The 11,408-nt window shown below is 42.9% G+C and overlaps 1 protein-coding gene across 1 annotated transcript; it reads right to left on the reverse strand.

The window, feature by feature from the left end:
• Positions 1 to 380: 380 nt before the first annotated feature.
• On the reverse strand, positions 381 to 11,280 carry colgalt1a (collagen beta(1-O)galactosyltransferase 1a). Its single transcript, XM_076266406.1, has 12 exons — positions 10,889 to 11,280; positions 7,196 to 7,306; positions 6,966 to 7,083; positions 6,063 to 6,197; positions 5,506 to 5,710; positions 5,165 to 5,284; positions 4,921 to 4,997; positions 4,268 to 4,374; positions 3,469 to 3,601; positions 3,202 to 3,329; positions 2,797 to 3,003; positions 381 to 2,091 (listed from the first exon to the last, which is right to left on the reverse strand). The coding sequence occupies exons 1-12, from the start codon at positions 11,104 to 11,106 to the stop codon at positions 1,818 to 1,820; spliced, it is 1,833 nt and encodes a 610-aa protein (XP_076122521.1). The 5' UTR covers positions 11,107 to 11,280; the 3' UTR covers positions 381 to 1,817.
• Positions 11,281 to 11,408: the final 128 nt, after the last annotated feature.

An 11,408-nucleotide genomic window follows, 5' to 3' on the forward strand; every position in this document is an offset into this window, starting at 1 on the left:
CTGATATCTACAGTTGGAATGAAATCCAGAAATCTTCAGCGACTGCCCAAAACAGGGTACACGGATGGGGTCATTATGCAGTTCTATTGGCCCTACATGACAACAGACCATGCCATTGATATCCAACTTCCTGTTTTTTTGCTTTCCACTTCTCTACAACTGTAAAGAAGTACACACATCTGACACCATTCTCCTTTGACATGGTCAAAATCAAAGCTGACGAATCAGGTTTAAGCAATACTGCAATTCCTCATTAGTCACTGTTGACATTTCCCCCTGCAGAGTGGGGTGTTAACATTATCGTATCCACAACAAATGAACCACTATAAGGAACTCGTTAAAGTGAAACCCTAAAGATTCACTTGGGCTGGGGCAGTTTTGTTTAATTGTATGCTGTCCTTTTTTGGCATAAAGGGTGTTACACTTGAGGTTTAAGGTCAGAAATGTGTTTAGCAGACTCTATTATTATTGCAAAGAATATATACAGACAATATATACAGTGTAGAAAATGAACACTCCGCACTATGAAATGAGAAAAGTTACCAAGAAAGATGACAATGTCATGATCTATTGGGTGCCCCAGATCCACCGACACTCTAAAATAAGCAAAGTAACTTTTTTTTACAAAACACTTTATAATGTATTTAAGTATGAATGCACAGCTTGATACAATGTGAAGTGAGAACTGCAATTTGCACAGCAAAAATTACCATGTGAAAAAAGCAACAACAAAAAACCTATGCAATATGAAGCCCAGTCTGGTCCTGTGTTTCTCAAAATAGTCTCAAAAGAAAACACCCACTATCCCAGCCCAAAAAGCATTATGAAAGTCCCAATTTAGCCTATTGTGCTCAACAGCAGTACATCTAATATATCACACCCTTTCCACAAACAGCTACCCACGCCGCTCAGACACCGAGGAGGTTTGAGACTGGTTCTGAGGAATCTTGAGTGGGAATTTTATTGCTCTCTTAATTGGCTCTCTTACAAGCGAGGAGTGTTTACAGTGGTTGGTCCTGTGCTTCTGGCGTCAGTCTGCCGACAAAGCTGGGAACGGTATCATTAAAGATGTGAGTTGGCCTGCGCTCATCTCTATACCACAGCCTGAGGCCAGAGAGAGACGGCTGCTTTAGACCGGCTGAATAATAAAGTTGTTGGCCTCTCATCTCTATATCTTACCGGTGCACTTTAGCTGGAAGTGCTGAGGCATCATGGTATAATGTTGCCTTCTCTATTCCCTTCATCCCCATTAGGCTAATGGCCAGATCACACTGACTTTCATATAAAAACTATTCTCAATCTCAAGTTTGGTTTAAGGGACCGAGGCTGCATTGTATTGAGTTTATCCCAAGGAAGATATTTGCACACTGACTTGACCTAAAAAGAATAACAGAACTGACAAGAAATTCCCAAAGCATACCCATGTAAAGCACAATGGGAAAAAATAGCACCACTAGATTACAAGGTTAGAGCAGTCACTTTGACGATTGCACAGCTGATCTAAAAACATGTAAAACAGTAAATGTCCTCAGAGAGGAAGTGATTGTATGCTGGTCGAAAGGATGGATCATTTTCAATATTGAAACTATTTTGGAACTTGTACTGTAGTATCTATCCCAAATTCATATGGCTTTACATACTAACACAATGACCTCAAAACTGGATCCCTTTCCAAATCCATTCAAGCTAAAAAAAGGCCCATGTAACAATCCAATTCCCAATACTGGGACAAATAAAAAAAGAGGCATTCAAAGGTTGTACTGGGCGTTAAGTCCAACATTCAGGTTCAGGCTCTTGTCGTTGTCCTGCGACTTAGCTCATAGCTCCTCCCGTGCAGTCCTGTCCAGTGGCGAGTGAAGAACGTCTGAGTTCTGCGCCTCTGTGCTGATCTCTGCCTGCTCCTTGGTCTTGGACGAGTGGCCCCGGCCCCGGTCCCAGTCCGTGCGGACCTTGTCGTTATCCCACACCGTGGACGTCTCTGTGTCGCTGATGTAGCCCGGGTCGCCCGTGTAGTGGGTGGGGAACACCAGCAGCGGTTCGGCGGAGAACGCCTTCAGGTTCCGCGGCTCAAAGTGCTCCATGTAGTCCTTGCTGCAGTGGGCCGACACAGACAGCAGATAGAGAGTCAGTATCCAGGATGTGGATGAGATGGGAAACACGAATATCAACGAGAACACAAATACCACGAATATAGCGACCTGTGCAGCCGTGTACACATGGTGTACTTAAAAATTTCGAGTCAGCCGCATGAGAAACTGATGCCGAATGATAACAACTACAGAGCAACCTGGACATTTCTTTAAAGGAGCTCTAAGCGGTGTTACGAGGTTTCTAAGCTAAAACATTTTTTTATCACAGTATACTGCAAACATCACCTCACCATTCGCTAGCTGCCTGTGCCCTGAATACACTGTAATAAAACGCAGTCTCTGTGGACAGCCCAGGCTCCAAAACAACTTGGTCCAGCCTGGACTATAAAAACATAACAAACTTTTCCAGCCAATCACCGAAGATTTGCACGTTTAGGAGAGTTTCAATTGCATGGGAGGGAGGGGGAGGGAGTAGCGAGCTAGCTCTCTTTTGTTTGACAGAATTGAAAGTTGAACAGAAATGACGTTACCCATTGCATAGAGCACCTTTAAAGGAAATGCTAGAAGGTTTTAATAGGGTTACATGTTTACAGTAACTACACACATGTACATGAACAATAATGCCTGTGTTGCAACTCAGCTAAAAATAAACCCTGCATTAGACTACGAGGTGAGAAGAATCAGGAAGAATGAACAATGAACTCACACAGGATGTTTGTTGAACATGACGGGCAGGAACTCATCAACCGGTAACATTTTCTTCAGAGGCTCAGCTTTTAGGAGTTTCTTGGCCCCTTGCAGCGACATCATGTATCCCAGTGTCCAATAGGAGTAGTCGGCCTCCACCAGGTTGTGGACATTGGGCACGGCCTTCTCACGGTGATCCACCTGCATCCGCTTCCTGCCGATGTAACTGAGAGGACAGAGAGGTGTAAAAAATAACGATTGGGGGTGGAAAAATTAGTGGGATTTATTTAGACAATTATTATTACACCATATTATGTTATACTGTAGCAGATACTGGCAGTGGAATACTCTACAATAGTATAGGACAGACAATAGGGACAGGAAATAGAAGACATTACAAGCTGATATTACAGTTCCAACTTACATGAGGTCCCAGTCAAGGCCTTCACTCTCAATCTCCATCATGAGGTTCTGCAGTCGGCGCTTGAAGAACACCTCAAAGCGCAGATCGTCCTCAATCACCAGTGAGGTTCTCAGGCCACGCTCCACAATCTGAAAACACACACACACACACACACACACACACACACACACACACACACACACACACACACAGGCCATTTCTAAACAAGGTTTTAGTTGTATATACACACTACAGCTGAACCTGCTGGGCATGCAAGTCTTCTCCTACCTCCTTCCAGATGTTGTAGTGGGAGAGGAAGCAGCCCAGTTCTCCCTTAGTGAGAGGCCGGCCATGGTACGGGTCATTGTAGCCTGGCAGCATATGGATGCCCATATCATGGACCTCACTGACATTCATTGCTCTGGGGACAAAGTGAGAAAACCACAAGAGGCAGACCGATAAAGAGATTTTCCACTACAATGACTAGTTTAGGAACTATTTTAGGAACTCAACAATGTTAGAAAAGTGCAAGAATGTAGTTTATTTACTATTTTAGTACTTCTAGTCATTCATTGGGACTGCGCAGTGGTTCCCAACGGAAACAACAATTAAGAAAAGCTACGAAAAAGCTGATCTTCGGACCATTGTGATGGGACGGTGCAAAGAATTAATAGGTTGTAGTGGGTTAAGTTGTACTGAAAACTGAACACCACAACACATGAAAAGCAGTAGAAGATGATAGGATGGCACAAAGCAGCACTGGAACAGCAGTTCAGCTTTCAACTACTTTGTAAAAGAGCACTAAAATTCAACCCATTGTCTTAGTATCAGAAATAAAAAAAAATAAAAAAAAATTGTACTTTGGATAAAAGAAAGGAAGCATTTAATTAATTAAACAGTGTCACAGACCCTCCACTCAAGGTTCATGTGGTTCAACAGAACATTCTCTTTAGGGAACCTAAATTGTTGAAAGGAAGTGAAAAAAAGTTTTCCAACCAGCTACTAAAACTCCAAAGCAAACCATGTGTGTACCCTTTGGGCACACAGACAGGGAAATTTCCATCAATGGGCAGACTGAGCAACCTACTTCCCGTCCACGGCTGCGATGACCTTGCAGTCGATCTCCTGCTCACGCAGGGCCCTCAGCATGCGCTCCCGGCGGTCTGCCCGTCGCTGCAGGTTTATCATAAATACCTGGACAGACCAGACAGAAAATCAGGTGTTTACAAATTCATCCATTTCATCCAAAGTAACTTTTAAGTAACTTTTAAGTTCCTTTAAAAAGGAACACGCCAACATTTTGGGAAATTAGCTCATTCACCATCTCCCTCAGAGTTAGATAAGATGATACATACCCTTCTCGTGTATGTGCGTGCAGTAACTCAGTCACCCACTGTTAACATAGGTTAGCATAGCTCATTGAGGTGGGCTGTGCCAACTAGCCTATCTCCCAAAGATGACAAAATAACTCAAACATTGTTCTACTTACATGTTTACACATGCTAATTTCATAATTTCTCATGTTGGCGTGTTCCTTTAATGTGATCCCAAGGTACCCATGGTCTTGGTCCGGTTACATTCACATAACACTTGCATTTTAAACATACTCATTTAACACATGGTTTACCCAGGCTGCTCTTACGTTAGTATTGAAGAGTGATATTGTTAACACCCTGCTCTACCAGGACCCATAGGAATAGATATGGCAGCATGCCAAAGTGGTCGGGGTTGGTAACTCACCTCATCAAAGCCAAGTTTGTCTGGCTGCCTGACGGGAAGAGGCAGGTATTTGGAGGGCTCGAGGGGAGGGTGCTTCACTACAATATACAACATAAAAATGTTTTTAACAAAAACAATTATGATTATTATGATGATAATTATTTATTTTTTGTTTGATTGGGTTAGAATATACAGTAGTAGGGAGAAATGTTCAAAGAATGGACTATTACTGAAGCCTCTGCAACTAAACCACTATTACTCTCACCGTTAACTTCCAAAACAGAGTGAATGAAACTGTCCGCTTCATCCCTGAGGGTGTTGTGAGCACGCAGTGGTACGGGGAAGTATCCGTATGTCTCACGGTTAAGCACGAACATCTGAACATCTGATAGAAAGGCAGACAGAGGGGGAATGCATTGAGACAATAGTGTCTGCCTCACATATTCACTCCATTCCACATTGCAAAAAATTTAAATAATCTTTGCACTAATTTGTTACAATGACATTTGAAGCCTCCTATAGAGTCTTGCTGCATCCATTCCTCTTGAATTTCCCCTTGGGGATCAATAAAGTATCTATCTATCTCCATTCTTTGAGTATTTTTACCTGCCATGCGAGCAGAGAAGGCAAACACTATGATGTCATCAAAGGCCCAGTTGTACTCTGGGTGTGGGGGATGGAAGGCTAGCTCTCTGGAGGACTCCTTCCTCAGGTCAATCAGGAATGTTGAGTGGACCATGGGGACGGCAAAGCAGCCCCTCCGGGCCTGCTTCCGTATGGGTATGTAGGCAGGGGTGCGCTTGTAGTATCCCTGCAGAGTGGGGAGGGGGCAAGCAACACAAGGATCAGGGATTCAGATTTATTTCAAGGGTTCATGATGATGCTGATAATCTACCCTTTGTTCCAAGGGCTAAACCACATAATTTCCAAAGTGTTATGCTAGATATTTTACATTTTCAACATGTTCGCTTGCTGGCAATCATGATGTTCATGATGTCCTCATCTATACAAGTGGAGCTACATACAGTAGCATGTACAACATATAGAATGTATAGGCTCGTAAACAGAGGAGATGAAACATTTTTCTTCAGGTTTTCCGTTTTCAGGTATAGAAATAAGCCCAACACAATCAATTAAACAACAGTCTGACCACATCATGGTACCTGTATGGTCATCCCACACCAGAAGTTTGAGTATGCAGCCCTGGACTCCAGCATTGGAGCGATGATGGTCTTGTTTTCATTTATGAGCTTCCACAGGACATCAGGGTTCGTCAAGAGGTTGTCACAGTCAATATGCTGAAGAGAGAGAGGAAGTGGGTTACCTTGCTAGTCACAACCGAGATATCCATCTGTGTACATCCACGTGCATCTCATAATTTCCCTTGCACTTATAGCCGTATTACAAGTGAAGTAAACAATCTGGAAAATTCTTTAAAAATATCACGCAATGACATGGTAAACAGCCCATGACAAAAGATGCAGCAGAACAAATCGAGTTCTTAGAGGGAAGTTTCGTTCATTACATGGTGTTTTAAGCCCCCAACGTTGTCTTCCAGGCAGCGCTGCCTGGAAGGCACTAGGGTAAGGCAGGGGTTTGGGTTAGGGTTAAGGTTAGGGTTAGGGTTAAGGTTAGGGTTAGTCGATGGTCGCAGCGCTGCCCTGAAGTCGACGGTGGGGGCTTAAAACACCAGTGAGTGTTTCGTTCAGACTATAAAGTAAAAGTGGAATTGAGAGAAGTGGAATTATTCTAGCCAAAAATCACATCCTCTTTGGCTTAGACATCTCAGTGTGTCCTAAAATAGTTAGTTAGTTGCCACTCTGTAAGGTGTAAGGTTCATAATCCTGTTTCATTCTTACAAAGAATTGCTATCAAATTTAGACAGTTCCAAATGCACCACCACTACAAGATGGTGGAAAGGTTATCCACCTCCTCCACATTTTTGATTTCACATCACAGCTTATGAAAACTGAGAATCAGCAAGGGGAATTAAAAACAACAGGAGAAGAAAAAGAGGGAACTGCTCGTATCCATGCAATTTGTCTAGCCTCGAAGCTGCACACTACCATGAAGTAGTCAGCCCACATCTCCCTGGCAGATTCCAATGCTGCTTGCCGTAGTTTCATCACATAGGCGTAACGTAGATTGGACCAATGCTTTGGCCCCTCCTCATCTTGAAAAGAGCTGGAAAAAGCAACGGCACAGAAAATGCAACACAGCATTAATGCAATGTCTGAAGGCTTTAATCAAACATCCTACTGGTTCAGTATTTGGGATGAAACTGCTAAGAACACACCTGGGATGCTCTAGAGGTCTCCATTCCACTGAATGGTATGACTTCTGCACTTTGATGAGCCAGTCTCTCAGCAGGGCGGTAGTGTTGTCCACATTGTGGTCTGTGGCCACCCTGTTAACATACAGAAACACATGCAAACTAAGCACAGCAGATGCAGCAGCACATAATGCATATAGTACGAGGACAATGCCTCATAAAACAAAACAGTAATACCAGTTATATGAACATTCCAGATCAACCCAGGGTCCATGCACAGCCTGGTTAGGTGCAGTAGGTTGCAGGAACACACTTAAATGGCAATAATAACACTCTACCGCACACTATTGACTTTATTTTATTCAGAGTGAACAACGTGTTTCGCATACAGCATCTTCAGGTTCGCTCAGGTATGGTCTGAGCTCTCAGACACACCTGAGAGCTCAGACAATACCTGAGTGAACCTGAGTACGCTGTATGCGAAACGTGTTGTTCACTCTGAATAAAATAGAGTAAAGTCAATAGTGACCAGTTATATGAATGTTGACACTTTAGCTTCTGTGAGTATATGATGAAGTGCAGATATAGAGAATGCAGACAGGAGACCAACAGTTTGAATCATGCTAAACCAGCCTCGGTGTGGCATGGCAAACTTGGCATGGCAGCAGTGTAATCCACATTGTGGCTTGTGGCCAGGCTCCGCACACTGGAACACCCAGTCACTCAAAGGTCTGCATGTTCTATTCAATTCTGGCCCTTCAAATTTCTACCACGCTGAACAAAGGAGAGCAGGATTAGAGGCCGAAAGAATGGCAACCAAAGAATGCCACTTGGACACGGTGTCCATACTTATAGTATTATTACTTATTTAGCCCACTTAATGTGTATGGAATGTAAATGTGAATAAAATATGAAATAACTCATCTAAATTTGGAAAGTAATTTTAAATAGCTAAATGATAGTACCTGGTAGTAATGTAATAGATCTAAGCCTTGGCTGTAGTCCATAGCTGGCCATATGCACCGTGAAAGGAAAGATGTGACTACTCCTCCCAAATGCCATCATTGCAGCCAATTCAAACAGACCACAGCCAAACTTGTTAGAACTAAGAATTCAAGCATAAATTTGGAGATGTAAGAAAGATACCAGGAATCCACCTGGGTACCTCAAAAGCAAGGTAGACTGAGTGGGGTACTAAATATTCCTATAATACATTGATCCATCACACTCTCCAAAAGTTTGAAATCACATGTACAGAAATCATGAGTAGGTTTTAAGGGTAAGGGATGTGGGCAGTTTTCAATGAACGCTGTCAGCTAGTGACACTACTGCAGCAAATCCTCCTCTGGGGGCTAGGACAGTGGTAGCGCTGATCATGTCTACTCTATTGCATATGATATAGCAGAAACTACAAGCTGGTATAGCTCACAGTCACAAGGCACCATACAGATTATGAGTATAGATCTTATTCACGTCCACTGAGAAAATATTATTCAGATGTATCCATGGAACTGAAAGGTGTATGTGCCCAGACAGGTGAATGGCAGACCTGACAGTGACAGGATAGTGATGTCAAAGCTACTGCATGTCTACACTCTGCAGAATTGCTCCTAACTTTGCAGCATCAGAAGCATCAATATGAACTCATACAGGATATTGGCTGCCTCAAGAAACCAGGTCCCGAGACTCATTGTGAAAAGCCTGACCTGGTTTGAAGTTACGGCTCCAATGTGTCAGCTGCAGTGTGGCAGCGGGAACAGCCATTCACTCAGACGTGACACAATAGACACTGACTGGGTCATGTTCTCAGACTCTGCGTTCACCTTCTCCCACAAGTATCGCGTTTTCCCTACTGGACTCTACACTACTCTAGTGCCACAGCCCGCTTGTAAGCAACCGGACTCATAGGACCAAAGGCCCATGTGAATGTCAGTGACGAGAAACAATAGCTTTGATTCTCACAGGGAAGGGAAAGTCCCATCAATGTTCCAAGGCCACCCTTGAAAGTTTGGTTCATATCGGTTCACATCATTAGCCTGAGCAGGTCCAGTTGGTCTCTTCCACAGACTCTGAAATAAACGGTTCACTTCTCCCTCGTGTACAGCAGCAGCACTCATGGCCAAAAGCCATGATAATCAGAGTGGTGAGCTGATGTAATACCCATCCCATCCATGCTGCTCCATGGCTGTTTAGCACTAGGCTACACTTCTTGCTCTTCCTGTCTACGCCCCATTTTCCCCTTGATTTCCCTCCATCATCACACAGCAATAGCTTGTTAGAAAAGCTGTGTTTACAACTGTTTAAATGTTTACAAACATGTTCATATACAGAGGGGGGAAAGATGTTACAAGGCATGCAGGGTGCGTAGAACATTGGAAGCATGTGCATCAGATGTCCAATCCCCACTTTTGATTTGGGGACTGAGAGATCACACACTGATAACGTATATAGGCCAGCATGCAAAAGTAACTCATATCTTCAGGGCAATCTTAAGTGATTTCTCTGAAAAATGAGACAGACATTCCTTCCATCAGGAACAGGCTATTGGGGCCTGTTCTGTGAGGAGCCAGTAAGGGTGTCTGTGTGCAGCCTGTGAGGAGCTGTGAGACTCCATTGTTGGCTGAGGTCATACAGCCAGCTGCGGTAGATGTTTACAAAAGCCTTCAGCTTAATTCCCACATCTCTTTCAAACATCCAGTCACTGAAAGCCCATTCACTGATCAAACATGGAGAAAGCAGTCACAATAAGTAAGTGAAATTTGTTCATAACTTCAAAATAATCTATGATGAGCTAAGTAATGACAGAGGTGCTGCTGACAAGGCCGTTCTGTAGGCCTATATTCGCTCAGAACAGTGTGCGCTTGTTGGTGTCTTCCTTGTTCATCTGATTTAAGTTATTCAGCTCTGTTACTTCAATGTGTTCCTGAATTAGTCTCTGGATAGGACAGCACAAATCCTTGATAATTTTGTTTTGCAACCATCTGGTAAACAAGTATAGTAACTCAGTCACAACTTTATCATTTCACAAATTCATAACATTGTGTGCCCTATTTGAATGTTTAGAGGCCTACTCTATTTGTCAGCTCCATTTCTGCAAGTTGCATGTCTAATTCGGCACTTTTTTTTTTTACAAATTAAGACTGTGATGGAAAAAATTGCCCACGTGAAGGTAATATCAGTTAAGAATAAGCAACATAGCTTTTGCCACTCCAAGTAGTGCATGCATGGCATTATCATACACCAACTGTGCTACGTGGAAAGGAGATGAGAGGAAGGAATTGAGTAGGGTTAAAAAAAAAAGCCACTGACTAAACAACTATAAGGACCAAAACAGGGGAAGGAACTGGTTAACTTGTGTGCGGACAGAACTCAAGTTTGTTATTTAATAAGCAGATAAGTAGCTACAGTAGAGGAAGTTGGCTAGATGTAAACTGATGATGTGGTAGGTATGTGTATTTCACTGCAGGCTATCTAATTACTTTTCCTCAGCTTATCCGCAGGACAAGCTAATACCTTCATGGAAAAATAAGTTGCATGAACATTTCACCCACATTATATGACTATTGAATTGAATGAATCTTAATTAAACGACTCAGCAAGAAAAGTTGCATACTGCTTGTGTATTATGTTAAAGCTTTCCAGTGCATATTCGGACGTGTTGAAACCAGACAGATTGCATAGCCTACGTAACATGATTCCCGTTCTCCAGCAACTTACCACATCGCAATGCGATCTTTTGGATAGTTCAGACGTTCAATAGTTCCTAGAAAATATGATAATGAATGTTCCGAATTGCGACAGATGAGAGCTATAAGAACTCTAGGTGCAAGGAGCGGAGATTCAGGGTTCCAGCGTTCCTCTGGAAAGTATCCTTGGACTTCCTCTAACTTTAAAGACGATAACAAAGTAAGCACTAGCAAAGCAAACGTGTACATTGTAGAAGAAAAAGGTTACAGAGGATGTATCCGATGCAGTGTCACAATGATAAAACGAGAGTAATCCCAAATTTGAAAGTTCTCAAATGAGAAATTTCTTTAACCGACAGAAATACGGAGTTCATTGACAACGCTGCAAGTTGCTCGGTGATCTCACGTCTTAAGACACAGTTAAAGGGATTGCTGTACAAAATGGATGTTAAAGGTAATGTCATGCAGTATGCTACTGAGTGAGGAGCGTCAGTTAGCAGTTCCCACCCCTAGGAGGAGTGGTGATCCCAGACGGTTTTCATCTAGTGCCA

The sequence above is a fragment of the Alosa pseudoharengus genome, unplaced genomic scaffold (genome assembly GCF_046254945.1).
Source record: "Alosa pseudoharengus isolate Yale_2024_CS ecotype anadromous, Long Island Sound unplaced genomic scaffold, YU_APseudo_1.1 YU_APseudo_1.1_scf_4, whole genome shotgun sequence".
Classification (NCBI taxonomy): domain Eukaryota; kingdom Metazoa; phylum Chordata; class Actinopteri; order Clupeiformes; family Clupeidae; genus Alosa; species Alosa pseudoharengus.